At 44.2% G+C, this 24,509-nt stretch overlaps 1 protein-coding gene across 1 annotated transcript; it reads right to left on the reverse strand.

Moving 5' to 3' along the window:
- Positions 1 to 854: 854 nt before the first annotated feature.
- Positions 855 to 23,910, reverse strand: LOC142579193 (gamma-aminobutyric acid receptor subunit beta-like). Its single transcript, XM_075689170.1, has 9 exons — positions 23,689 to 23,910; positions 16,431 to 16,537; positions 15,996 to 16,063; positions 14,596 to 14,816; positions 13,042 to 13,124; positions 12,171 to 12,305; positions 9,188 to 9,340; positions 5,747 to 6,009; positions 855 to 3,710 (listed from the first exon to the last, which is right to left on the reverse strand). Exons 1-9 carry the CDS (start codon positions 23,748 to 23,750, stop codon positions 3,318 to 3,320), a joined length of 1,485 nt encoding a protein of 494 aa, XP_075545285.1. The 5' UTR covers positions 23,751 to 23,910; the 3' UTR covers positions 855 to 3,317.
- Positions 23,911 to 24,509: the final 599 nt, after the last annotated feature.

The following is a 24,509-nucleotide window of genomic DNA, read 5'->3' on the forward strand; positions in this document are numbered from 1 at the left end:
GACCGCTTAAACTGACCAGAATGATGCAATTTCCTTTTATTTCTTTGGCTGCGACGGATGATTAGACTACTAGACCACAGGGGGCACTTTGCTTCGCTTATATAAATGACAAATGGAAGACTTAATGCTGACGTTAACATTTCATAATACCCTTCTATTATTCTCGGCAAAAAATGCTCAGTATCATTTGAATCTATTTCGTCGCAACTGCGGATGCGCATGGTGCATCCCAGTGCCTTATCCTTCTGTCTTCGAAATAAGAAGCATTTTGTTCCCGCCGAGCTGAGCAGCACAGAAAACGTTAGCCGGTTTTTGTTACAATAGTGCGAGTTCTGTGATTCTCTTAAGAGTGTACGACCTCTAGCACTGTACTCGTACTGCATAGCGTATACTTTAACTGAAATAGTAGTATAGTAACACCCCACTCGGTCGGACTAAATTCGTACAGTGCGCTAAAGCTGGGGCTGTGTCGACCAATCAGTAACGACAATAGGCTGCCCGCTTGAGGGAGGGGCGGCCGCTCGCTCATTGTGCTCCGCTGATCCTTTCGTGAAGCTCGGACGACATCGCACACCTATGGCGATCAGAGGTGGGCAACGGAGGAAATTACGTTCGGTGGAAGTGAAACCTGCGCTAGTTCGTGCATGTTGTTCATGTTACGAAAACAAGCGCAAAAATACACGACGCAAAGAAAGAGGAAACAACCAGACGCAGTGCTTGTCCAGTCTGTGCATCTTTCTCTGTGACGTGGAGTTTGCACTTGTTTTGTACCATGTACAACGGAGGAAACCTCACTTTCGCCCTCCGTGTGGATTGTCCAACGCAACGTGTAGATTTCCCTCAACTGCACGGAATCGATCAGATAAATTATCGAATTTCTTCTTTTATGCATACATCTGCTTGTGCTGAAAACCGCGAAAACAATGTGAAACAGCGGAGTAAGCAACTCCGCAAAAAGTTTTCGGAAAGCGCAGCACAAGCCATATTTAACCAGCGTTTAGCGCCAAGGCAGTGTCTATGTCCATGTGCAGTTCAACGATAACTTCGAACTTTTGTTATTTCAGGCAGAAAATGTCATTATCTCAAACAAAATAGAAAGCTTGAGCCAACAAATCTCCTCGCCGAATTTTCCTTATCATTTAAACTGTGAATCCTGGCAAAGCGAGAATATGTTCACGCTGCGTATATGCGAATCGGCAAAGTTCTCGCTGAGTCATTGACTCTATCGCTTAAGCGTCCTCCTTTGCTTCGTTCTTTACGTTGTGCGGCTGCACACACCCCATTATGCGCATTTGTGAACAAACTTTCACATGGTGAAACGACAGTCGAATAAAGAAAAACTACCGATAAATAATTATCCACAAGTCCATATTCTATTACGTCACTACCTCCGTGTTCGCATGCTCATGACGTAGCTGCATTATCTTGAAGACGATTCACCTCGGGAAACGTATCAAATAGCGAGAATCGTTTCTTATGGTAAATTCCAATGGCAGATTCGGAGTGGCCGACGAACTCTGCACCGGAGCATTCAGCTACGGCGGAATGAAATGTGTGAGTGGAACATATGCGCTCGCGCGAGAGCAATTATCAGGGGACGCTAGCGCGCATACGTTTCCGAGAGCGCCCAGCATTCCGCGCGTTTTTCGTCGTTTTCGGCCTTTTCGGCTAGAACTCGATCGCGCGTTGTGTTTAGAAGCTTCGCGTTTCTTTTTAGCCTCCTGCGCTCTGATGGAAGTGGTACCGCACGTGTGTCTGCTTCTCTCGTCCCCCGTGATTGTGCGTCGGAAACATCTAAGACACAGCGAAGCCTGCAAGCGATCAGTTCTGTGGCAACACATCGAGACAGCCTCAAGTGTCTTGGGAATTGCATTCCATCAACAAAAGTAAAGGCTTCTAAAATGCGTACGAACTTCCCTAACGGAGCTGTTGTTACATTTTCGTCCGTATACTGGCCGACCACGTTGTCTTATAACTTTCATCATGTTTCGGCCGCCGGCCGAAACATGATGTCGAAAGCTTGCTTAAATACACTAGCTTCCGAAATTTCTTGATCGCTTGAGTCCCCGCTGGTCAACTTGGAACTTGAGCTAGATGAATTATCGCTCTCCGAAAGCAGTAAAAGCACAAGCTGACGTTGAGAAGCACGTCTCATTTCTTCAGAGAGACCACAATTCGCACTCACGGGCGCGCGCGCCATAGCGGTACGTTGGCTGTGGATGGGCTGACATTAAGCGATTTCCGGTCGACTCCGTCAATTTTTTTGTGGAGTAGAGAGCGCTGCTCCGTGGAGTGGATATAGCGGCGAAGCAGCTTCCAATCCGCCAATGATAGATACGGGAGCCACTCTCAATCTCCCAATAGAAAAGACTTGCTCCGCAAGGAGCAGTAAAACTACCACCGGAAGGTCTCCGAATATGCCATTGGAAATTCACCCCTAATTGAAAACTTCAACAGTTATTGCTCATGATTGGTGCGTGTTGTAACGAAATAGTAAACCACTGCTAAGCACGTATACACCAGCCTTTCCTGCTACTTAGGTGTAGACGGATGCCCGACTCATAATGAAGCCATGTCTCCTCCAGCCCGATGCATTAAGGCCTTCCGGCTATTGGCAATGAACGGCGTGAAATAAGTGTCGTCTGCGCCATGCAACTACTAGGTATTGACTTCGCCTAACTGACTATAAAGGCTCGTTCAATTCACCGGTTAACCTTTTCTGAAAGGCAGTCAACCATCGAAATCGCTGCCTATGGAAGCAAGTTTGCACAGCACTCTATTAACACAATGAATATTAATTTGTCATTCGTGTGGCTTAGCCTTGGTTTAGATATGGGTCCTTGGACTCTTCCCATCAACTTGTAGTAAAATCAGAGTGTGCAAAGCAAACTTTTTACCAGGCTTGTGTCAAAAAGAGTATGTTGGCGAGAAGTACTAGAAAGCTCGTTATCATAATGACTGTGCGCGAGGACGTCAGATTATTAGTGATAAATTTGACGTTCATCGTACCGAAGCCACTACAAATCGTAAGATAGAATACAACGGAGAAAATACGATGGAAAGGTAGCTAACTCGTCGATTTAACTTGGACCACTGCTCTGGGTGTGTCCTTGCGTTAGCGCAAGTGTTGCCTCAGGTGCGGCGCGATTCATTCGCCTAGACGTAAGATGTACCGCACTTAAGCCGTCACCGAAACGTATTATCCACCACTTCGCCGACGCCACAGCGGCGAAGCATCGACGAATGTCGAGAGCGGATGTTTCCCTCCTTTTCGCACAGTACGTGGGGCCCGGCAGCGTATATCGCAGGCAGCCAAGTCACATGAGGTAGAAACACCAGTAGACGGCGTTGAACACGAGGTACGAGATGGGGAAGATGACCCTCGAATACTTGTCGATCTTGTTGACGTCCTTGATGCGCGGCATGGAGGCCCTGATGGCGCTTGCCCCGCGTCGCAGCGTCTGGAAGACGCGCGGCCTCCGCGCGAAGCCGCCGCCGTAGTCCGCCCCGGCTCGCAGACCGGCGCCTCGGTAGCAAGCGCCTGCCGGCAGCGTGCGGGAGTTGTACGGGAAGCGGCCTGTCATGCGGAACGACGGTGGGAACTTCAGCTCGCTGTCGCTGCCGGGCGCCGACAGAGGCCGATGCCGGTTGCGCAGGCACGGGATTGGGGACAGCCGCACGTCGTGCAGTTCGATGATCTCTTCGTTGTTCTGCAACGAAAATGCGAAGGGGTTGAGAGACGGAGAATGCAGTGATGATGCTCGTCGGTATTTGGATTCAGAATCACAAGCGAGAGAGACAAAATGAATGGAAATCAGTACAGAGGTTGACCAGAAGGGGATGAGAAGGAGAACATTTGCTACCCTACACTGGGGAAACTGAGGAGGGGTAGGTAGAAAGATAAGAAAATACATAGAGACATAGAGAGTTGAAACACATGGTCACAGCCAATCACCGTCACCGCACACTGTCCCAGCGCTGCATTACGCGCAGATCAATGAACACCAATTAAGGCTGAAGTAGATTGTGCAAGTCTGTCGTTTTTAAAGGCTGTAGAAATACCTTCGCCGCCTTACGCTACGATGGCTGAGGAGGTACCCATTCCAAAATTGTTTGCTACAATAATGGCCTTTGATCGAAGCGAGCTAGGACTACCGCGAGCCATCGTCTCCGTACGCTGTAGCCGGGACAGACGCACAGAACCTTAGAACCAAAATGCGTGAAGACATAAGTTACGTGTCCTGTAAGAATCCTCAACACGGCAGCACATAATTCTTCGATCTTTCAGGAGATTTCAAGCCTGTAAACTAACGCTAACGAATAACTTCTGCAAGAGCTCTACCACAAAGCGTCCGCTGAACATTACCACCAGAAGGCGTGACTTGCCGACGTGGCGGTACCACATCTGAATTAATTATCAAAGCTCCTCTGAAAGTTGGTCTGCTTCGGAGCGCTTTCTTTCTGCTACGATCGTGATGACGGAACCACTCGAATCCATTTTGAGCGATCCGTTTTAACTACCCGAGCAAAGAGTCCCATACGGGAGCATTTAAGAGAGGTCGAAAACGACAAGCCGACGATGACAGTCTTCGGCAAATTCTCCAGGGGAGTCTCTCTCTCTCTCTCTCTCTCTAGAGGAATCTAAAGTAAGAAAAGTTCTTGTAGCTCCAACTTCAGTGCCAGTTCTTTGCGAAACAGAGCGTAGATTAGAGTCAAAGGTAAAGTAGACACAGACCACAAACATAAATATATTAACGAGATGTTCCGGCACACATACCAGGGCCTTGTTCACGCCTTGCTACTATTTGTTTGTAGTCAGCGTCCATTTTGCTTTTAAGTATAAATAATACCGAACGAGTTCGTCAAACACTTGATTTCGAATTACAGATTGGTCAGGTTTTATGGTTCAAAGGGCACTTTCGAAACAAGACAGCCCGAACTGGTCAAACAACCAAAGAAACTAAATTAAGTGTTCTGTTGGAGTATGCCCAGGGACAAACTATGCGCAGAACCTGAGTGATAATGTCTAAAAGTCCTTACTGCTTTCTGAAAATTTATCACAGGAACTTCCACCATGAGAACGCCGATAATCCTTAATCGATCTTTCGTAGACACTGCCCAACATTCCCATCCCACCTAAGCTGCCATGCCAGTCTCTCTCGCAGACGCTACCGGTTCACTTAGACTCCCTAGTAGACTTCTGACGAACGTTCATGTTTGCAAGACCCCTCTAAAACAAAGCACTCGGGCACATAGCGAGTTGCAGCCCTCACAAATGCCTAGGAAGCCAGAGTGTAGCACTCACAAGTATGTTTGCGCCGACTGCCACAGGCCGCGGATTCACGACAACTTTCATATAAGAATGCGCTGCAGGTGGTCTGGTCTTCACTGCTTCAGTTTTGCTACCATATTTTGTTTAATCAGCAACACCACCCTTTACTAGACGAGCCTCAGCAGTAGGCAATACGAAGGCGTACGTTATGGTCTCTGGTGGCCCATCGCTCACTGCAATAGTTGACTAGGCTACACTAAAGGCAGCATAGAGGAAATTTGCCAAGAAGGCACTGCTTGGTGAGAAGAAAGGTACATCAACCCAGCGACCTTAACTGGACAGCGCAAACGCACGCTGACGAAGATTTGCCACGTGTGCTGGTGGTGGTACAATGTCACGGGACAAACGTGCTCCGTTTTCTGCAGAGCAGATTCCAGCTTGCGTGAAGCGAAATATTACAGACAGCCTGCTCACCGGATAAGGGGAGTCCCCTTGCGGTGGGGCAGAAGGGTGGTGGGGTGGCGGCGGAATCTTGGTATCCTTGCTCTTCTTCGTCTTCTTCTTGGCCCGCGCTCCCCAGTAGGTGTAATTGACGGCCGCGTACTCGAGCAGTGCGGCGAACACGAACACGAAGCACATGACCAAGTAGATGTCGATGGCCTTGACGTACGAGATCCTCGGCAGCGAGGACCGCACTCCCGTGCTGATGGTGGTCATGGTCAGCACCGTCGTTATACCTGATTAGATTACGACAATAAAAGAACATGAGGCAGAGCACAGGTGACCATTTGGTGAAAGTGCTGTGTTAATTAATGCTCAACACGATTTATGTGCAAAGCGCTTGACAGGATCTAGCAGTTCTTTCAATGCGAGACATTCTTGTCCAACTGCAGCCACTTTTCTTGCGGTCGGCCGGGCGATGTATCTCGCTGTTTTGGTACTAGTGGAGCCTATCTCGCCGTTTTCGTGGGCCGGTACCAGTGATAGCGCAGTCTAGAATTATGTGCCACAGAGAGGAACGGGTATGTGCTGCGGGAATGATAGGGTACGTGCACTAGGTCCACTGGGTATGAGCGCTGTTTATGAGCATTGGGGCCACTGGATATGTACCAGTGGGTTTGAGTTTGCTTTTATTCTTATATATTCCCATTATAAACATTATATCTTGCTATGAATGTAAAAACCAGAGCATATAATCTCTTCGTACCCGTTCGCCACACAAGAGCTACATTGTTCATACACTATAGTAAGGTATGCGACTGGGCTAGTTGGTGTTGACTCATGATGTTGGACAACGCGAACTTAGAGAAAGGACAGTGAAACAGGCGACAAGTGGAGATAAGCGCTGACTCAGCACTTGTCTCCGTTTGTCACATCTTTCGCCGTCCGTGGTTTAAGTTCGCGCTGTCAAACATCATGGATTATTCAAACAACCAGTCTTTGCAAATAATAAATGCTTCGCATTGGCTAGATCAAGTACACTTGGGTGTACCAATTACTTTTCTTACTGGTTGCGCATTCTCGAAAACAATGCATTAGATACAACTAAGACACGGGAAAAAGAAAGCTCAGCAGAAGAAGAATTCCGGCAGAAGCCATCACGATCGATGTCGAGGTTAATGCGATTAGCATTAAAGCAATGTAGCGGCACGCCTTGTTGTCACCGCCGACACACGACGTGGCAGCCTCGCTGCCGACCGCAATGCCTAATGATACCCTAACGCAGTGCATCTTGTTCTTCACATTGCACGCCAGTTCAGGCTCCGTAGTAGTATCCCCGGCATCCTGGCTGCAACTTCGTTGCAATGGCTCAGCGCCAAGCGGCCGCGCTCGACGCGCAGGTGTCTGATGTGGACGGGGCGCTGTCGCTTTAACGTATCTAAGTATACACACCCATTGTGTCACCTTGTCAGATCCATCTTGGGGCAATGACCAAGAATGGGCACATTTCAACGTCACATAGTGCCGAAACTGTCGATTCGGGTACACACCGAGGTGGCACAAGCCCCATTGCACATATCCGGCGACTATTTACTAGGCCCAACAGCAGCCAGCGGCAGGTTGTCTACTCGGCTACATACCCAGTGACCCAGAGCAGCCAGCTCATACCTAGTGGCCCAAGCTACTAGATTACTTTTGTCACTCGGTTAAAGAAGTTAGCCACAACCATGCATACCGCAAAGTGGGTAAACTTCCCAAAGAATGCTAATCGCTATAAAATATACTATAGCACGCGTCATGTTCTCTTCCTTGTCGACTATGTCCCACGCAGTGGCGTAAATGGTACATTAAGGGCTGTAGAGGGCATTTAAAACACCACTACAGTGCTTTAGAATCTAATGTATTTAGTTCCTACTTGAAACTTGACTTTGTTCCAGCGCCCGTGAGGCTAAGTTTTACTGCAACAGCAAACGGCGTGTGTTGTCCAATGACGCGCATTTGGCCGGTGCTACAGGCGTTTTCCATGTGCGCGGAATCAGAGCAAGTGTGAGATCGCTTTAGCAGCAATTTGTGGAAAGCAAATTTGGTGTATACTTACTTTCATGTTGTTTGAAAGTAATTGGCTCAGGCTGAAAAAATTTTCTTTACAATTCTGATCCGCTCATACCGTATTTTAAAAAATGGCAAGTCTTTCCGTTTCTCCGAAGGGGAAAAAAAGGAAACTTTGAAAGCTGCCTTGAAAGTTATATGAAAAAGCAAATTAATCTAGTGGGTAAAAGAAAAACTACGACACATCGTTTTATGTCTCATTCATTTTTCTTACATATAGTGGGCAGAATGGCAGTTGCAGATTAGTGACGAGAGTAAGAAAAACCCGCCTACACCAAGTACCATCCTCGAAGAGCAGAGTGAAGATTGACTTCTTTCTCTTGTGCATAATATCTTTGTATAGAGTCAGCATAAAAGATCTTTGCGTCAGCGTACAGGTTATACAATGATAGATCACCCTCGAAGTTCGCGTCGTTTTAAACATTTGTGTTTTTCGCTTGTCTTCTGGCGTACATACAGGCACTACAACAACATCACTTGCGCCAATTAGTCGTGAGAAGGCCATTAAGCAGGCTGCACGCTGCTAATGACGGACTGTGCAAGAGTGAAACTCCTTTTACGTATGCCACCCTATACATACTTCTTCAGAGGTAATATAGGAGTCATTTTATTATTTGCCTTGTACAATATTTCTTCGGGGAAGAACAGTGTATACATTGGTCAGAAATACTGTTCGCTGGATAAATAAGCATCTAGAATAGCTAAATAGTGAAAAAAATACGGCGACAAAATTCACATATATTATGTCAGGTTCTGATGTGCATGCCTGTCTTCAGTGACTAAAATCATGATTATGCGCAAGCATTATGACAAAGACAGTCGTGACCGTTCGGGGAGGCATAGTGAAACCAAAAGTATCGCAGCTTTCGTTTGATTTTCAGCCGAGTGCTGCCTTTTTCGGAAAATAACTATTACATCTTAATTTGACTTATGCTTGTTTTCGCTGTTTGTGCCGAGTTTCCGGGACCTTCATATCATGTGCGTTCAACGAAGCAATGCAGTTGCAAGCAAACAACGGTATCGTTTGCTTTGCTTCCTTTTATATCGTCTTTTTTGCTGTTCAGTACTAGAGTGAACAGAAATGTTCATCACACACTCGCGACAGAGAAAACACGAATCGAACAAGATACTTAACGACAAAAGTATTGCTCACATCGCAGATGTAGCTGTTCCGAGGCGTTGGGGAAACAGAGGCTGAATACATACAATCACCAAATTTAGTGGTGCTACTGTGAATATGCTCTAGTAAACTTCGAGCAAACCAATAACAAAATTCCGAAGCGGTTCATTCCCTTTGACATTTTTTTTCTGGAGAATGCCAATGAACCATATATCTTTCTGCTTAGGCCGCCGTGAAATACGTACCGAGAGCAACCCGCGCCGACGTCGCTTCGTGGTTGATCCAAAAGGACACCCACGATAGCATCACTATCAATATTGATGGAAGATATGTCTGGAAGATGAAGTATCCGATGTTTCTTTTGAGCTCAAAACTGAGCGATAATCGTTGATATGTTCCTGCAAACAGAGGACAAGGCGGTAAAAACATACCACTCGCTCCACTTGAAACCTTAGTCATTAAGTAGGGTATTTTAAATTGACAACTCATATTTAACGAAATGGAAAAATTGCCATCCATCCACCTGTAGCACGAAAGTACAGTGCATGGTACATATTCGTGTGCATTACATACACAGAATGAGACCGAATGTAATTTGCTGATAGTACTGAAGACGCATCTGCGTTTCCGTAGCAATGAAGGTATTGTTTAGCGATAGGGCATTAGTAGTCACACTGACAACACGCTTCTGAAGGTAGGATTAACTGTAAGCTCAACTTGTAGCGCTGGTCGATTGGTAGCGTTGGAAGTTACTCTATTTCGCTTCTAAAATGTTACACCTCATAACAATGCATGACAGCACTGTTATGTGTAGTTATGTGTTATGTTAAAGTACATTACAACACATCTGGAACAACGCATAAATTTAAGAGGGCTTTTAAGGATGAAGTTAAGCTCTTATGATGTTCCTTTCTTGCCCTATAATATATTATTTTGATCTTTCGTCATGTCATTCTCACATTCGACGCAGTAAATCCCAACAGAAAGCTTCAGTACTTCCACATTGGTTTACACACTTTGCTTGCTTTGCATTTGATGCTCACATTAAGACGATGACGATGGCGATGATTTATTGGCACCGCCTTTAAAACGGGTAGGAGACAAATATTCACCTACCCTGTGTGACCTAATCAGGCATGCCTTACATGTTTTTCAGCCTAGCATTTTGACTACATCTCCTCAATCTTTTTTCTCTTCCTGAAAACTATATCTATTTTGTACCGTTAGTTATGACTGTAACGAATATGGTCTCGTAAATCTCTTCCCTGCTTTTATTTCATAAATACTCTAAGCGTCTCTTGTTTATCTCGTATGCTGACTGGATTTTCAGCGCTTCTGGAAGGTGTACGTTCTAAGGGTCTCGATGAGTGGATACCTTCGCATTTCATTAGGATGTCCTGAGTTTTCTCCGCATTTTCGCTGAGCTGTCTCCCATTCTATGTACACGCTTTTGAGGTACAAATATTTCTGCACGTTACCCGCCCATTTATTTACATGCATGATCACGTTTCTTCAACTGAAATTTTGCTCTTCGCTTCTTTTACTTCAAAAGAGGCCCAAACTGTGTGACCTTGCACTGCCTCATTTGTAATTTTACCATGGGTCACCAAAACCAATCGACCTACCGATCTCTGGTTAACTTTTGAACCCGTCGAGATATCCGGTTTTAAGCACATAATGACATTTCTGAACATTAGCGATGGCTTCATCGCTCCCCCTCCCTATTGCACACGCCACCTCATATTTATTATATCCGGAACGTGCTCCGGGTTTCATCACTGCTGCATTCCAGTTTCCTATGCGTTTTTCAATTACTTTGGTGGTTGCTTGAGCAGATATTTCTGTCATTTATGTATACACCCATGTATTTGTATTGCTTAACTATGGGTATAACTTCCTGTTGAATTGTTCCCACGTCGTTACTAGTATCTTCATTAAAGATCATGATTCCCGAGTTTTCGGTGCTAAAATTAGGGTTTAGAATTTTGGCAGCATCACCACACATATTCGCAAGTCTGTAACTTTCTTGCATTGTCCGCTGTAGCACAAAATTTGTCCACATACGTCAGCCCAGGGAACTACTCTTACGCCTTTTGCCCATTACTGATGTAAGATAGATCGAACCATAATTCACTGTCTTTCAGTCGTCTTTTTATGCCCTTAACATAAAGCTTGAACAACAATGCAAACAGAGGGCCTAGTTGCTTGAGCTCTTGGTGAATTTCCGCAATTTGATTGCATTTGCGAATTTCGAGGCACTTTGCACTCAGTTGTCCCTATCTATCTCCCTAAGCAGTTCCAAGAAATCGTCATCTATGCGTTCGTGCTTTGGACTATCCCATAACACGTTGTCGTAACCTCCCTTAATGTCTAAAAATGCTATCCATAAAGGTCTGTTCTGAGCTATTGAAATCTTTATGCACTGAGTTGGGACAAATATGTCATCCCCTAAGCGTCTGCCTGGCCTGAACCTATTCTGTTAGTTCTCCGAATATATCATTTTGCGTGCTGTGAAAGTGATTGCCACCTTATGGGCCATTTTTGAAGGGTATTGCCTCTAGTATAGGTTCTGCCAAAAATACAGGAACAGAGTCGAAAAGCAGCCTTAATATTGGCATATTAAAGTACTACTCTTACGCATACTGACGAGGACGCAAGAAGGCACACGAGAGACACAGACACTTTCGTGTGCATTCTTACGTCGTCATCTGCACGCATTGTAATTGTAAAAACGATAGCATCCCAAAAATCCCGCATTGCAACACTAGGTGACTTCAATATTGGAATGTCTCACTGAGGCATTTACTAAGGCTTGTGGGATGCAGTTCCTTTGTGGGAAGCAGGATGGTCAACAAGCTTCCCATTTTTTTCTTACAAGTTTCTGATTATCACGTAATCGCTATTACTGTGGCTTCTTGTTCTAAATCACAAATGCCACTAAAAACGTGACCATTTCTTGGGATGTCGCTAACTGGCGGCGCAATTACTGTCGGTCATGACCTAGCCAGATAGTGGCTCTCCTACTGGCAAACTACTGGCGACTTGACTTACTCGGACATTGTCATATTTTTTTAGTTTTCTTTTGCGTTGTCCTTTTATTGTCTTGTCTGCTGATCTGCTCCTATGAGTGTAATTATAGGCGAGAAATAGACTAGCAATTATATCTACGTCTCTTCAGAACCTTCTATATGATGACAGATCTAGATTCGCAAGTAAATGACTGCTCACCTGTGGCAAGCTTCTCCTTTCGGTCAGTTGTCTCGTATCTTATGATAGAGAATTGCGGAAGTTCAGACTGCTCAACCCCGACGACGGGCTCTGGATCTTTCCAGAACATTACAACGTCCGACACAGTGTATCCATCTGCAGACGGGACATATTTGATCAAATAAAAATAAAACTACTATGCACAAACATGAAAAATGCCCCAAGTACAGCGCCGTATGAAATACGTGTTTCGAAATTTTAAGGTTCGTACTCACAATGGTAACGGAGCACTGAGTGCTGAAAAAACTTTCCATCTCAATTTTGCGACTTCCAAATCTGTAGAACTGTACCTCGTTAATGTTTAAAAACATGCTGCAGTTCTCTCTTCTTGGTTAAATCAGCGTTAGTTATGCTAATCTTGTTTATGCGACCAGTTTAGAATAGACTTAAAAAATCGTACAATTACTGTGACTACAAATGGGACCGAAGCAGTGGGCTAACCGTACTTGGCCATTTGCCGTCACGGTGCCTTGACGGTGGGGTTAGCTGGAATAATCTTTATGTTCCCTAATATATATATATATATATGAATGCCCAGGTACCGTTAGCCCACTGCTTTGGTCCCATTTGTAGTCACAGTCATATATGGAGGTGGGGGATGTTACAGGCCGCTACATTGCAGTTTCCTTATTCTTACTAAGAATGTTGTGAGAGCTTCACTCCCGTTTTCACTGAGGTTTAGATTCGCTTCCGGGCGTCACCACTGCTGTCTTAATTTTTACCCGCGCTTACTTTCCACGGCCAACGTATTTTTTTCCCTACATAACTTAATTGAGTGGAATAGAAGTCAGCACCTGGAGCAGTAAATTTCGGAGAGTTGGTTATTACTCACAGCTTTCGATCTCAACCGTGCAGTTTTGGGAGTCCAGTGGATAGTAGTGTAAGTCCATCATGCAGGCCAAAGTAGTAGTGAACCTGAGCGAAACAAATTTGTTTGCGTCGTGTTTAGCGAAAGGAGTACGAGTAACCGACGTTTGTGCCACAGTCGCTATAAATGTCTAAGTTTCTGCGCTTGAGGCTCTATGTTTTCACCTTATGTTTCAACGTTAAGGCGCGCCACTTTACACTTTCTGCTTCATAGCATCCTGTCTGTATTTCGTGAGTGATAGGCTGGTAGCTCTTACACATGTAATTGTTAACGTGATTTTGTTGTCTCACAGCAGGTCAGGCCCATTGCAAAGTGGGAAACGGGCGGCCAAATATGCCCTGCCTTCTGCATAAATACTTCACCTTTGGCGATTGTGATTAGTCCTTCTTGTTAGTGTACTCTTCTTTCTTTCCATACAAGTTATTCGCTCAAGTTCGCACGAATGATCAGGTTTGCGTGAAAGAAGGAGATGTTGGAAAGCTAGTAGGCTGCTTGCTGCTTTTTGTCCCATGACCAGTGCCAGTTTAATGTAACAATTCCTTTTATTCGAATACATAATATTATTTCTTTAATATAATCAGCCGCTCACGACCGGTCCACACCGGCAATACCATAACAGGAACGCTGTTCAGACCACTGACAAAACTCGGAGGCAAAACGAATTGACATAGGATCGTCTCCGAATCGATATAGGATCGAATTGACATAGGATCGTCTCCTTGTTACAGCTCAGGTTTCATGGGCTCAAACACATAAACTACAATACACTCGCACACATTGCGATGACATTACAGCGTAACAGACAAACGGAACTGCATCATAAGATAACAGTTAAAGTAACACTGCAAAGAAAACTATTGATACGATCCTTATCAAACATTTCGCATGCAACGTTATAAGGGAAAACTTTCTTAAAATGCGATGGCGTGTCAACACATTTGAGACTATTAAAGATTTGAACTTTTCATGAAGCAACACATCTGAATCCAGTTCGTCGTTTACAAGAATAGTCCTTGCCATGTGGTCATTTCCTCATATATTATAAACTCTAAAATGATGCGGGAGAAAAATTTAGCTTCATGCCGTCTTACAGCACGGTTTATTGCCCTTTCTGTGTTGTGTTTGCAATAAATTGATTCGGTGAGATGACAATAACTTTAGCATGCCGTTGTCGTTATTCTATTGTGAGCAGCCCTATGCTTATGCGATGGTCTGCGTATACGTTCTTAGTTTTTTAGTCGCGTATTTGACGCTAGTGCCGTAACTTACTTTTGTTTTCCTTTCTTATGTTTCAGGTTCCAAATATTGCTACATTTTTAGTACGGATCTTCTTTAGCAGTGGCCTCACAGTTGCATTTTTTTCTACTAAATATGCCTCACAGTTGCATTTTTTTCTGCTAAATAAAATATGAAAATAGTTGGGTCGGGAATAGGTTTCTTGACTATTGGCCCAATGTCTATACTTTGATGGAGAAACAGACATCAAATTTTAAGGCAAGGATGAAGATCAGCGCGCACCTCATGCCGTAAGTGATGTGTCCGTCTGACTGAAGCCGCACCATCTTGTTCTTCTCTGTGACATCATGTAGGAACGAGTTCTTGTCGTTGGCGAAGAACGTGTCTGGCACCCAAATTTTCTCGGCGAAGTCGCCAGACAGCGTCAGCTCGTACTTCTCCTTGCTGAAGGTAAGCCGCTCGTCGCGCCAATACTGATTCAGGTACAGGGTTATCGTGTAGTCCTGAAAAAGTCAAGTAATGATTATCAATGCCTTTCCAAATTCAAGATTACGGCCGACAAATGGAAACATTCTGTGTGACAAAAGTTAGATTAACTAGGATACGGTGCCTCACATGAGCTGGTCGGCGTTTGAATAAGTGGACCTATCTTTTCTAATCCTTGGCGTGTTAGTTTTGAGTGGTTAGTGGATTAACGTCACATGTTGTCTCCTGAGACGGCTATCTGAAAGGGGCTATCGAAACGCTGGCCAGCCTGGCTGAGGGATTTTACCCTGGATCATTGAACTGTTATCCCTCTTGTCCACGCATGCAATTAAGGTATGTTTTTCTCTCAAACTAGATATCGACTCTGATGAAGCGCCCGATGCAGAAGTCGGGAACAGCCGGCTTTACTTGCACAAAGGTCGACACATATTCATTATTTCTCTTTGTTCATTTTATCATTCAACAGAATGAAGTTGACACCAGGCAACGGGAGCGTCACTGCTTTCATGAAAAACTGGTTCAGCCCGTTCTTACCCCAGATACAGAATGAAAAGCATGCGCAGTTTGCATGCTTTAATGTAAAAAAAAAGCAAAAATTGTGACATGCTTCCGTAGCCATCACGGATATTATCTATAACGACATTCACAAATCAAACCTTTCAAGCTATCGTGCCTACTAATTTAAGAAACCTTTAAGCCTTATATTGTAATATACGCCATGTTAAAGTCATGTTGATTGATTGATTGATTGATTAATTGATTGATTGATTGATTTCAGTAAAGCTACGCATGCGCATGGGGGATACCGTAGTGTGGAGCCAGGAATGAAATTAAACAACACGTGATTTTTTGCGAGCGCTGAAATCTCAGCACACCGGCAAGAATGTAGCTATTAACCGTTGAGGTTTTACTGGTTGCAATCTGCGGGGCGCATTCGCAGTTCGCAAACCCACAAGTCCAACTTTATATGCTGTTTGTTTGCATTCGATTCTGTCAGTACAAATTGCTAGGTACAATAGGAATACATTAAAACCTTCCGGATCACAACAACTTTCTTCATTCTGCATCGCTGGCACCAAACACTGTATACTACATGCGTCAAAACTACAAATAACACTCAGCTTGTACACGTTCACACGACTGTGTTATCTATGCACAGCGAATTATTCATCATAATGTTTCGGCTGTATTCTTACCATGTTGACTTCTGATATGCTGTCAAAGCTGGCAATATTTATGTCCATTCCGATGAACAATGGTTTTCCTAGAAAATAGTCATTCAATGGTGAAGCACATGTTTACCACTTACATCCAAATTTTTTGTGGAGCAGCTTTCAAAGAAGCATCATTTATCATTGCTTAAGAGACTGCTTAGTTTGAGTTGCGACGCGTTCCTTTGCATATCCGTTTGGGAAACACCTAAGGTATACACTTTGCCTTCCCCCAGCTCAGAGTAGCTGGCTAACAGAATGTGCCTTAGGCCAACGTCTCTGCCTTTCTTATCATTAAACTTTACTCTCTCTTAAGCTATCTAAAATGCTCATTTTGCTCATACACCAAGACATTCTTTACTCAGGCACTCATTTTTCTTACTGCATCTCAATGCAATGTAAAAAATAGGTGCAAAAGACCTCCGAAATTTGGGCGTAGCCGAATGTCATATCCCTCTAGAATGTTCTTCAGGATGTCTGTTATATTTTCCAGCTGTTCTGGTGGCTGATGGTTGTACTGGCAGGAGCTGAAAAGAGAAAGAAAGAAAGCAGCCAATAAAATAACACATCTGGGCGATTGAGTAAGGTGTTGTGTGAGCAGGATATAGGTGCTATTCTCGTACATAAGTGCTAACACCGAGTAGAAAGTTCTCATTGTGCTTTTTTATATTATTCAGGCAGATCGGTCGTTGTGTCTTTTAGGACACAATTGCTGGCCCGATTCTCCTTCTCTCTTTGTATTGTTTATATATGTTCAGTTGATTAATAAATAATAATGATAATTTGACGCCGACAAACAATGCGTCTGTTGTAAGCAGTTGCGCAATGTACACTCCACGCGAAAAATGTTATTTACGCGATGTGAATTTATAGCAAGCATCACTTTCGAGCACTCGCTGCAATAGCCGTAGTTAGTAGCATGGAAAGGTGACCATTTTAACACTGATACTGAATAGTTATACTTTTGTCTATACGTATGGTATACTCGTAGTTCGGGCAGCTCAGAGCCACTCGATATTAACAATGTTTTCTTTTTTTTTTTTGTGGTGTAGTACTGACCACTGCATGGATTCGCTGGACAATTCGAGGCATATAGTAGGCATATGTGAAATTTAGAAGCTTGTATACAACACATGCAATAATATCAAAAGCGTAAAAATTCCTCCTGTTATGCCGAAAACAAAATTGCCAATTGAGCACATGCTTGATTTCTTCCGCACCACAACAGGTCCCACTTACTGTTGGCGCTCCTGGTGAATTTATGTGAGCGTGAAAAGAGGTCTTAATATTGAGTGTACAATGAGCAACATTTTGTTAATTGTACATGATTACCAAAGCACAAGTGCCCTTATTAAGTTTTACATACGTAAAAAGAGCCCCTCTGGCTAAACGAACTTCATCGGAAAGCAAACCGCGAACAGGGACATAGTGAAATAAAATTTTGAGAAACGACTAAACCGCTTAGGTGTGATCTTTCTGCAAAATCCCAGGCTTTGATGATCTCTTTATATAACGTCACCTTATATCCCCGAGCTACACCCGCGCCATACTGAATGCCTTAGAAGATAGCTTCGAGTTATATGCAGCTACCTCACTCTTTCACCTGCACGTCAATGTTAATTAATACTTGTTGCTGCGCCACTTGGGTCATGTTTATAAGAACGTGTCAAAATGTAAAGCGAAGTGTTGCTGTAGTTTTTCACCTTGGCTTGCGTCTTGACACCTATACCTTCGTCGTTGGCAGAAATTCGACCTCGGACTCTCAGTTCACCAACAGAACGCTACAGCAGCTGAGCTCCGCAGCTGGTGCGCAAGTTAAAGTACAAGCACAAAACCAGGTAGAAAAAAAGAATCAGCAGAAGGGCAGACTCAGGCAGCAAAAGTAAACACCCAAATGATAAGCGTCCGATCAAGTATTGTTTGATTATTTTTTCTTTGTGCGGCAGAACAGACTGTATACCGGCACAAGTATGGCACCTATTTCGAGGGATCTATGCCAGATCAGTATCTGTAATGTTTTTGCCCTTGCTCTTAAGTAGAACTTTTGCACGGCACCATAAAGAGTGCCAGTTTTTTTAGATCGGTGAAGAGATTGATTCGATCTGCGCTGGCCCTTCGAATATCATCGCTGCTCTTCCTCCCGCAGCTTAAACATCGCGTGATCTGACATGAGCTACGTCTGTACCTACTTTTTCAGTTCAACACTGTCGCCGTTTATTCGTGCTGCTCTCCCTGGTGTACTAAGATCTCTCTCAGTATTCTGTCCTGTCGGGAAAGGATCCTCGATGAAGTGAAGCGTGTTGCATCTGACAGTTTTAAGGCCAGCAGTGACAAGGCTGTTCGCACAATTCGCGTAGGAATACAATGTGACCCTGAACCAGTTCGCACCGACGATCTGCTTTACCTTGGTAAAGTGCTTCGTTGTGGGAAGCCCCTACAAAAGGAAAAGGAGTCGAATGATTTCTTTCGTTTTTTTAATAAGAATTGCGTCTTTTCCTTGTAACCCAGCGGGTGCGCTCCAGCTCTCACGTACGCATTCATAGCGCAAGACACAGGCACGCAAAGGCAAAACGTTCAAAAAGCAGTAGAGTGAGGCGCAAGAAAAGTAGAGGCTGAAAGAGAGTGAAGCAGCAGCTTACGAAGCGAGAGTGAGAATGGGCTAAAAAATTCTGCACGTGATAGGCATTCTCAAATGCTCATGCCGCGAAAGTGCATTTGGGAACTTGAATGGTACAGAAAGTGCGTGAGCTGCAAAACCTCCGTTGTTCTCTCAAAACAACTTACTGCTTAGGGTGGTATGGAAAATGCTTCCATAATTTAGAGGCCGCCCTGGAATGAAACAGTTTTGCCGAAGAAAGTGCTTAAAGTCTGAAATACCGCCTAGGATCTTAATATGTACTCTCCATTATCCACAGTTTTTTATTCTTCCACCGGAACAATGTCCCGGTCTAGTACAGCGTGACATGTAAGCCATCTCGATTCGCGTTTAGCAGCAATTCTTGTAAATTTATGTAAATTCAGAATGGTTGCGCTGGCTACAAAGTTGCTGTAGTTGCTCGGAGAGTGACTCTGTCGACATAAACGTGAAGCAGCTGTCCAAAATGTAACTTTTTTTCAGCCTTTGCTGTCAAACAAATATTACTAGCAATAGTCTCTGGAGCAACGTTTGGACAGGTATACTTGTGAAAACGTTGGTTGCAGAGAGATTAATTGTTCATTCACTACTTCAACTTTCGATGTTCTCGTTAACTTCTGTTTGGTTATGACATTAACGTGACCACATTTAAACCTGAATGAGTATGGAGTGGCTGTTCTAGCAAGAAATATGAGTAAAAACCATCTTCGTTTCCGAGGAAATCTAATTTATATGATAGCCGCTAAATTGTATACTAAGATCAATAAAGATGTTTTAAAAGACGAAGTGTGGCGCTGAAGTCACGTTCCAACAAATTTTGGAATAGAAACATTCTCTTCTACAAATGTGTTCCCCCGTGCATTTCAATTAAAAAATACTCTGTGGCATAAAGGTTACAAACAGGGATAAAGGCGCCTCAGAAAGGCTGGCCAACGTTTCGATAGGAGGACCTACCTTCGTCAAAGGTGGCCTCATCATCCTCGGCAGGCTAATTGTGTAGCTCTGAGAGTACAAGCAAATTTTCGCTACCACATTCGTCGCAATCATTATTCCCGCAGCAATTTGGAAGCAAAATAGAGAGTTTTAGCGCTTCTGGCATTCCGGCATGCGTTGGCGAAATGGGCAGATTGCCGGGTGATCGCAGACGTGCACTTGAGCGGCCGAATTGGTGGCGCCACCTGGTCGCACAGAGCTCAACCAGACAAGTACAAAGCCAATACTGCCGAATCAATTGTATTGTACTTAGCTGCTGGGGTAAATTTTTTGGCAGCGGTGTAATAATGAACACGTTGCTTTCTTTTATTTTCAACTTTATTAGCAGCGAAGTGCAATAGCTTTGGTCTCTGTTTGTCAGGTTGAGCTCGGTGCTACCAAGGGGGCGCCACCAATCCGGCAGCACATTGATCGGTATGCCGGCTGTCTTTGGGAGTCGAATGTAATACCACAAATGAGGCAGTGCAAGACAACGTGGGCTGAGCCTCTTTTAAAGTCAGAGAAGCAACGAGCAAAATTAGTTTTGAAGACTCAGGAACATGGATTAAAAAAGAAAATGGGCACCGAAAGTGCACAAGTATCTGTACTTGAAAACCGTGGACAAAGAATTGAGGTAGACGTCCAGAAAATTGGCAACCAAGTACGGGGTAATTGAAACTGTAAATAGGAGTCAAATAGACAAATAGCAGCCCTTAGAACGAAATGAGAGAAACAGAGACAGTTAGTTGGATGCAAGGAACGGAAACAAGAAGGACCACGGAGATTCACAACAATGAGAGGAAAGAAATTATAAGGAAGATTTTGTACGATAGTACGATATGTACGATATTTGAGGCTCGAGCCGGTTGCCTAAGATCAAAAACACCGGAGCAAATATCTGGAAGTATGCGAGGCATGTGTATGCTGCAGCGAGAATCCGGAGACCACTCAGCACATCCTAATGGAATGCGAAGGGAGTCACCCGGTGAGAACCGTAGGTAACGTACACCTTCCAGAAGCACTTGGGTTTAAAGTGAACGGAAGCGTCGACCGGACAGAAGTCGGGATAAGCAAGAGACGTTTAGAGTATTGGTGGAAAAAACACAGGTTGGCATGACCGGATCTCTTACAATTATAGCTAATGGTACAAGGTAGATTTCCAGAGAAAAAAGAACATTGAGGAGGTGTATACAACGCTAGATAAAAAAGATGTATAGCATACCTGACTAAATCAAGCAAGCTAGGTGACTATTTTTCAACGCCCCGTTCCAACGAGGATGACATTAAATCATCAAAGTCATTATCACACATTTTCGCCTCCGCTCAGCCGGTAATTTGACCAATCCGCCTGTGTATACCTGAATAGAAGACGCGCTAAAACTCTCTAACATGTCTTAATTCGTATAGGTTATGGTGGTGAGTAACATATACTGCGAAGCTTACTATCCGATTTATATTAATTAATACACAGTAGCTTACCTACACGTTGTTCACAAATGCTTCGTCTGATGCTAACATCTACAGGTGACACACCTGAGTCATTGACCACGTATTCTGTCTTACAAAGGCCAGAACCATTCAAATGTTCTTTTTGCTTTTACTCGATCGCAAGAGTTTCTTATCAAAAATTCACATTTTCTGCACAATCACAAACACCGCACCGCTTCTTGTCAAGTCGTCAAAGGCTGCACGCACAGAGCTCCTATTTAAATGTTCTGTAGGATTAACTACCTACAAAGCAGTAAGACGATGATAATCCTTCATGTGCGTTTAGTTCACACGGATGACGGGCATGATCAAGTACTAATTCAGCAGCTTACTCTGGTCCTCTAAAGCTTGCGCAGCTTTCTTCGCAAGCCTTTCAGATTTATTCGCATAAACAAAAAACGACATGAAAAGGATTCTATTTTAAAATCAGAAATCAATTGACCCTTCACGGTCGATGAAGGAAAATGCATGCACAAGGCTAAGAGTTCTAAATAAATGCTTTTCTTTTTTTCTTCTTTTTTTTGTCATAAACAAGCGCTACTAGCTGCTGTTCGGTACCGCGCATCTCGTTCTAGAAAGATAAAAAGGAAGCTGCTGCAAACGGAAGTGTGAGGAAGCCAAGTTTAAACGTGCGATCGCAGCGAAAATGTGGACGGAATCAATACCGTCAAGGCTTAGAATAGCATTGCTGGACGCAAATAAATATGCAAGCATCTCTACTCCAACTACAATAAATTTCGTTTCTTGATTGTTATAAAAAGTGTATGGTAAGAAATAAAGCACGTGCTAGCATATTTAAAACGCGTGCTTTGCCATTAGACTATGGAAGCTTCAAACGATGTCTACTAAAGCGGAATTTTTAGGAAAAGGAAAAGCAAGGGAACAGATAAAATGTATCTTCTGTGCATCTTTAATGCTGGTCCTCAACAGCACCTGTGCTATCCTTTGATGTGTGTCAGCTTTCGCGACTTCTGATGTCCATGACATGTTGGAATGTTCTATTGAAGTCATTTGATATGAAGACCATTACAGCGCAATAGTGTTAAATGCTTTGCCGAGGTTGTTTAAGAAAAAAGCTATTAAATACATATTGGTTACTCAGGGTTGGTTCACCATTGCGCATTCTGTGCAGGCTGCGATGGGACTGGCATTTGGCGCTGGTGACAAGACTGTCTTAATTTACTGTATAGGGAAGAAATGTTGAATAACTTAAGTTAGTCGCGATTGCATATTCTGAACCTGTATTTCGATAAATTTGTAGCAATGGGAGAGCCTTGGATAAAATTAAGAATGTTCAGCTTTGACAAAAAGTTGGTTTGCTAACCGGTTAACTTATACTCGGATGCCAGGAGTCGGTGGCGTCAAACAGCGTGAATCCAAGTTTCGCGTTTCAAGCATTTTTTCTGTCCATTGCTTTTCGCGAGCCAAAAAAGGTCGTATACCTGAATATGTTCAATATATAGCGTAGAGGCCATGGCGTACTTAACTTCCTATACCTGTAATCTTGTTCCAGGATAGGTTTATATTCATATCTACCATAAGATAATTAAATAATGTGAGGAACATGCTATAGTTAGGACAAATGCACTACTCAGGATGCTTTGTAAGTCATATGAATCTCTGTATATTTACAATGCACATGTATCAAGTTTCTTCACGCTTTCTTCGCTTCCATTTATTTCAGGAGCGAACCGACAAAAACGTAACGCTTCGTCGCATGTGAGCTGGTGTCACCTTTTTAAAAAAAGTTAATAGCTAGTAACACTTCCTCACGTTAAAGTCACACCTGCTGTGATTCCAGCCGTCCTAGTTACCTATGCATTCCTTAAGGCTATCGACACAAACAGTGCCATCTACTGTCCCTTCTCACTAGACTGTTAATCATTTTGTCAGATTTGGCTTCTCATAATCGCATTAATGCCCACTCCCAGCACTTGCTCCTACCATCTTGTTTTTCTTGCCTGTAAAGGCTGCATACCTGCATAGCTGAAATGTTTTAGAGGGAGCTTCAGCAATTCTTCGGGCAGTGAAGAAACAAACTCTCAGGGAATGAGTATTGCATTACTCTCTGAGCCTTTGCCTTTTTCGAATTAGGCTGTACACCCAACTTTTCAAACTTTCATGCGCATATCTTTCCAAACGTTTAAGCAAAAGTACTTTTATGCTGGAACGCATGGAGCACCTAGTACCTTTTCTACACGTTGTGGTAAAAATTTCTGAAATACAGGTCGCGAAGCGATGCTAAGTGTGTAACTTAGCCGCAAAGTCTAGTTAACACTACAATGTACAGTACTTCAAAGAACAACTAGACGAAGCGGCTAAGGCGTACGGTCGTACTAGCCGGACCTGGATGTAGCACGAAACAGAACGTATCACATCGCGTCGCAAAATTCTCAGGGCAATGACGGTAAATTACCTCCCTCAATAGAAGCACGCTTCCTCACACAAAAACAATGTGCTGCCGCTCTTCTCCAGCGCACAACGCAGACAAGAAACAAAAGCGTTGTATCGAACGCGCCAGCGGGGAGGGTCTGCTTCCCCACAAGCCCCAGCGAGCGGGCGAACAGGGGCACCAGCACTTACCCGATTCCGAACGACAGTTGTAAGGCGATGCATGTGGGAATCAACCAGGCTGCGCACAGCATCCTACACTGACGGCTTCGGCTTGTGCTTGGCACCTCGGTGGAACTGCGGACCACGCAGGTTCTGTTCCCCGGAGGGCCGAAGGCGCCGTTGGACGCCGCGCTGGGTGCCGTTCCTCGTCCTCACCGCCGAGCCCGGGGCTGAAGCGCGGTGCGGCGACCGGAGTGTGCCGCGCATGCGCCGCGTTCGTCACGTGACGAATGACGGCGTGGTGTCGCTGCAGCTGCCGCTAGATGGAGTAACTGCCGCTGAGTCCACCGAAACGCCAGTCATTTCTGCGCTCTTGGCGCGACAGACTCGACTACGGTCGTATAGAAGTGTTCTGACCCGCAGCGGTAGTTGAGTGACTATGGCGTTCTGCCGCTGAGCACAAGTCTGCGGTTACGATTGGCGGCAACGGTGACTACGTTTCAGAAATGGAGAACGTGTCCAAGACAACTTTGTAATTAGCGTAAAAGGCAAGTTATAGAGGCTTACAGTCGATTCGTTTTTAAATTTATCGAATGGCTCAATCTAGATGTACGTATTAAAATAGTAAAATACTCATGCTTATAAATGATTAGCAAATAAGAGAAACCAAACATTCGCTGTTCCTAAAGGCAGGAAGGACAAAACTCAGGTACAGGCGGTGATTGATTCTGTCTTTGCATTTCCTATGAAAACGAATGCAATAATAGTTGCATCAGAGCACAAATTAGAAAAAGGGTGAGGAGCTTCGACCACAGACGCTTACCCTCCTGAGTGCATCCGCGAGGTGCCGG

Source organism: Dermacentor variabilis, chromosome 4, assembly GCF_050947875.1.
Source record: "Dermacentor variabilis isolate Ectoservices chromosome 4, ASM5094787v1, whole genome shotgun sequence".
Taxonomy (NCBI): Eukaryota; Metazoa; Arthropoda; class Arachnida; order Ixodida; family Ixodidae; genus Dermacentor; species Dermacentor variabilis.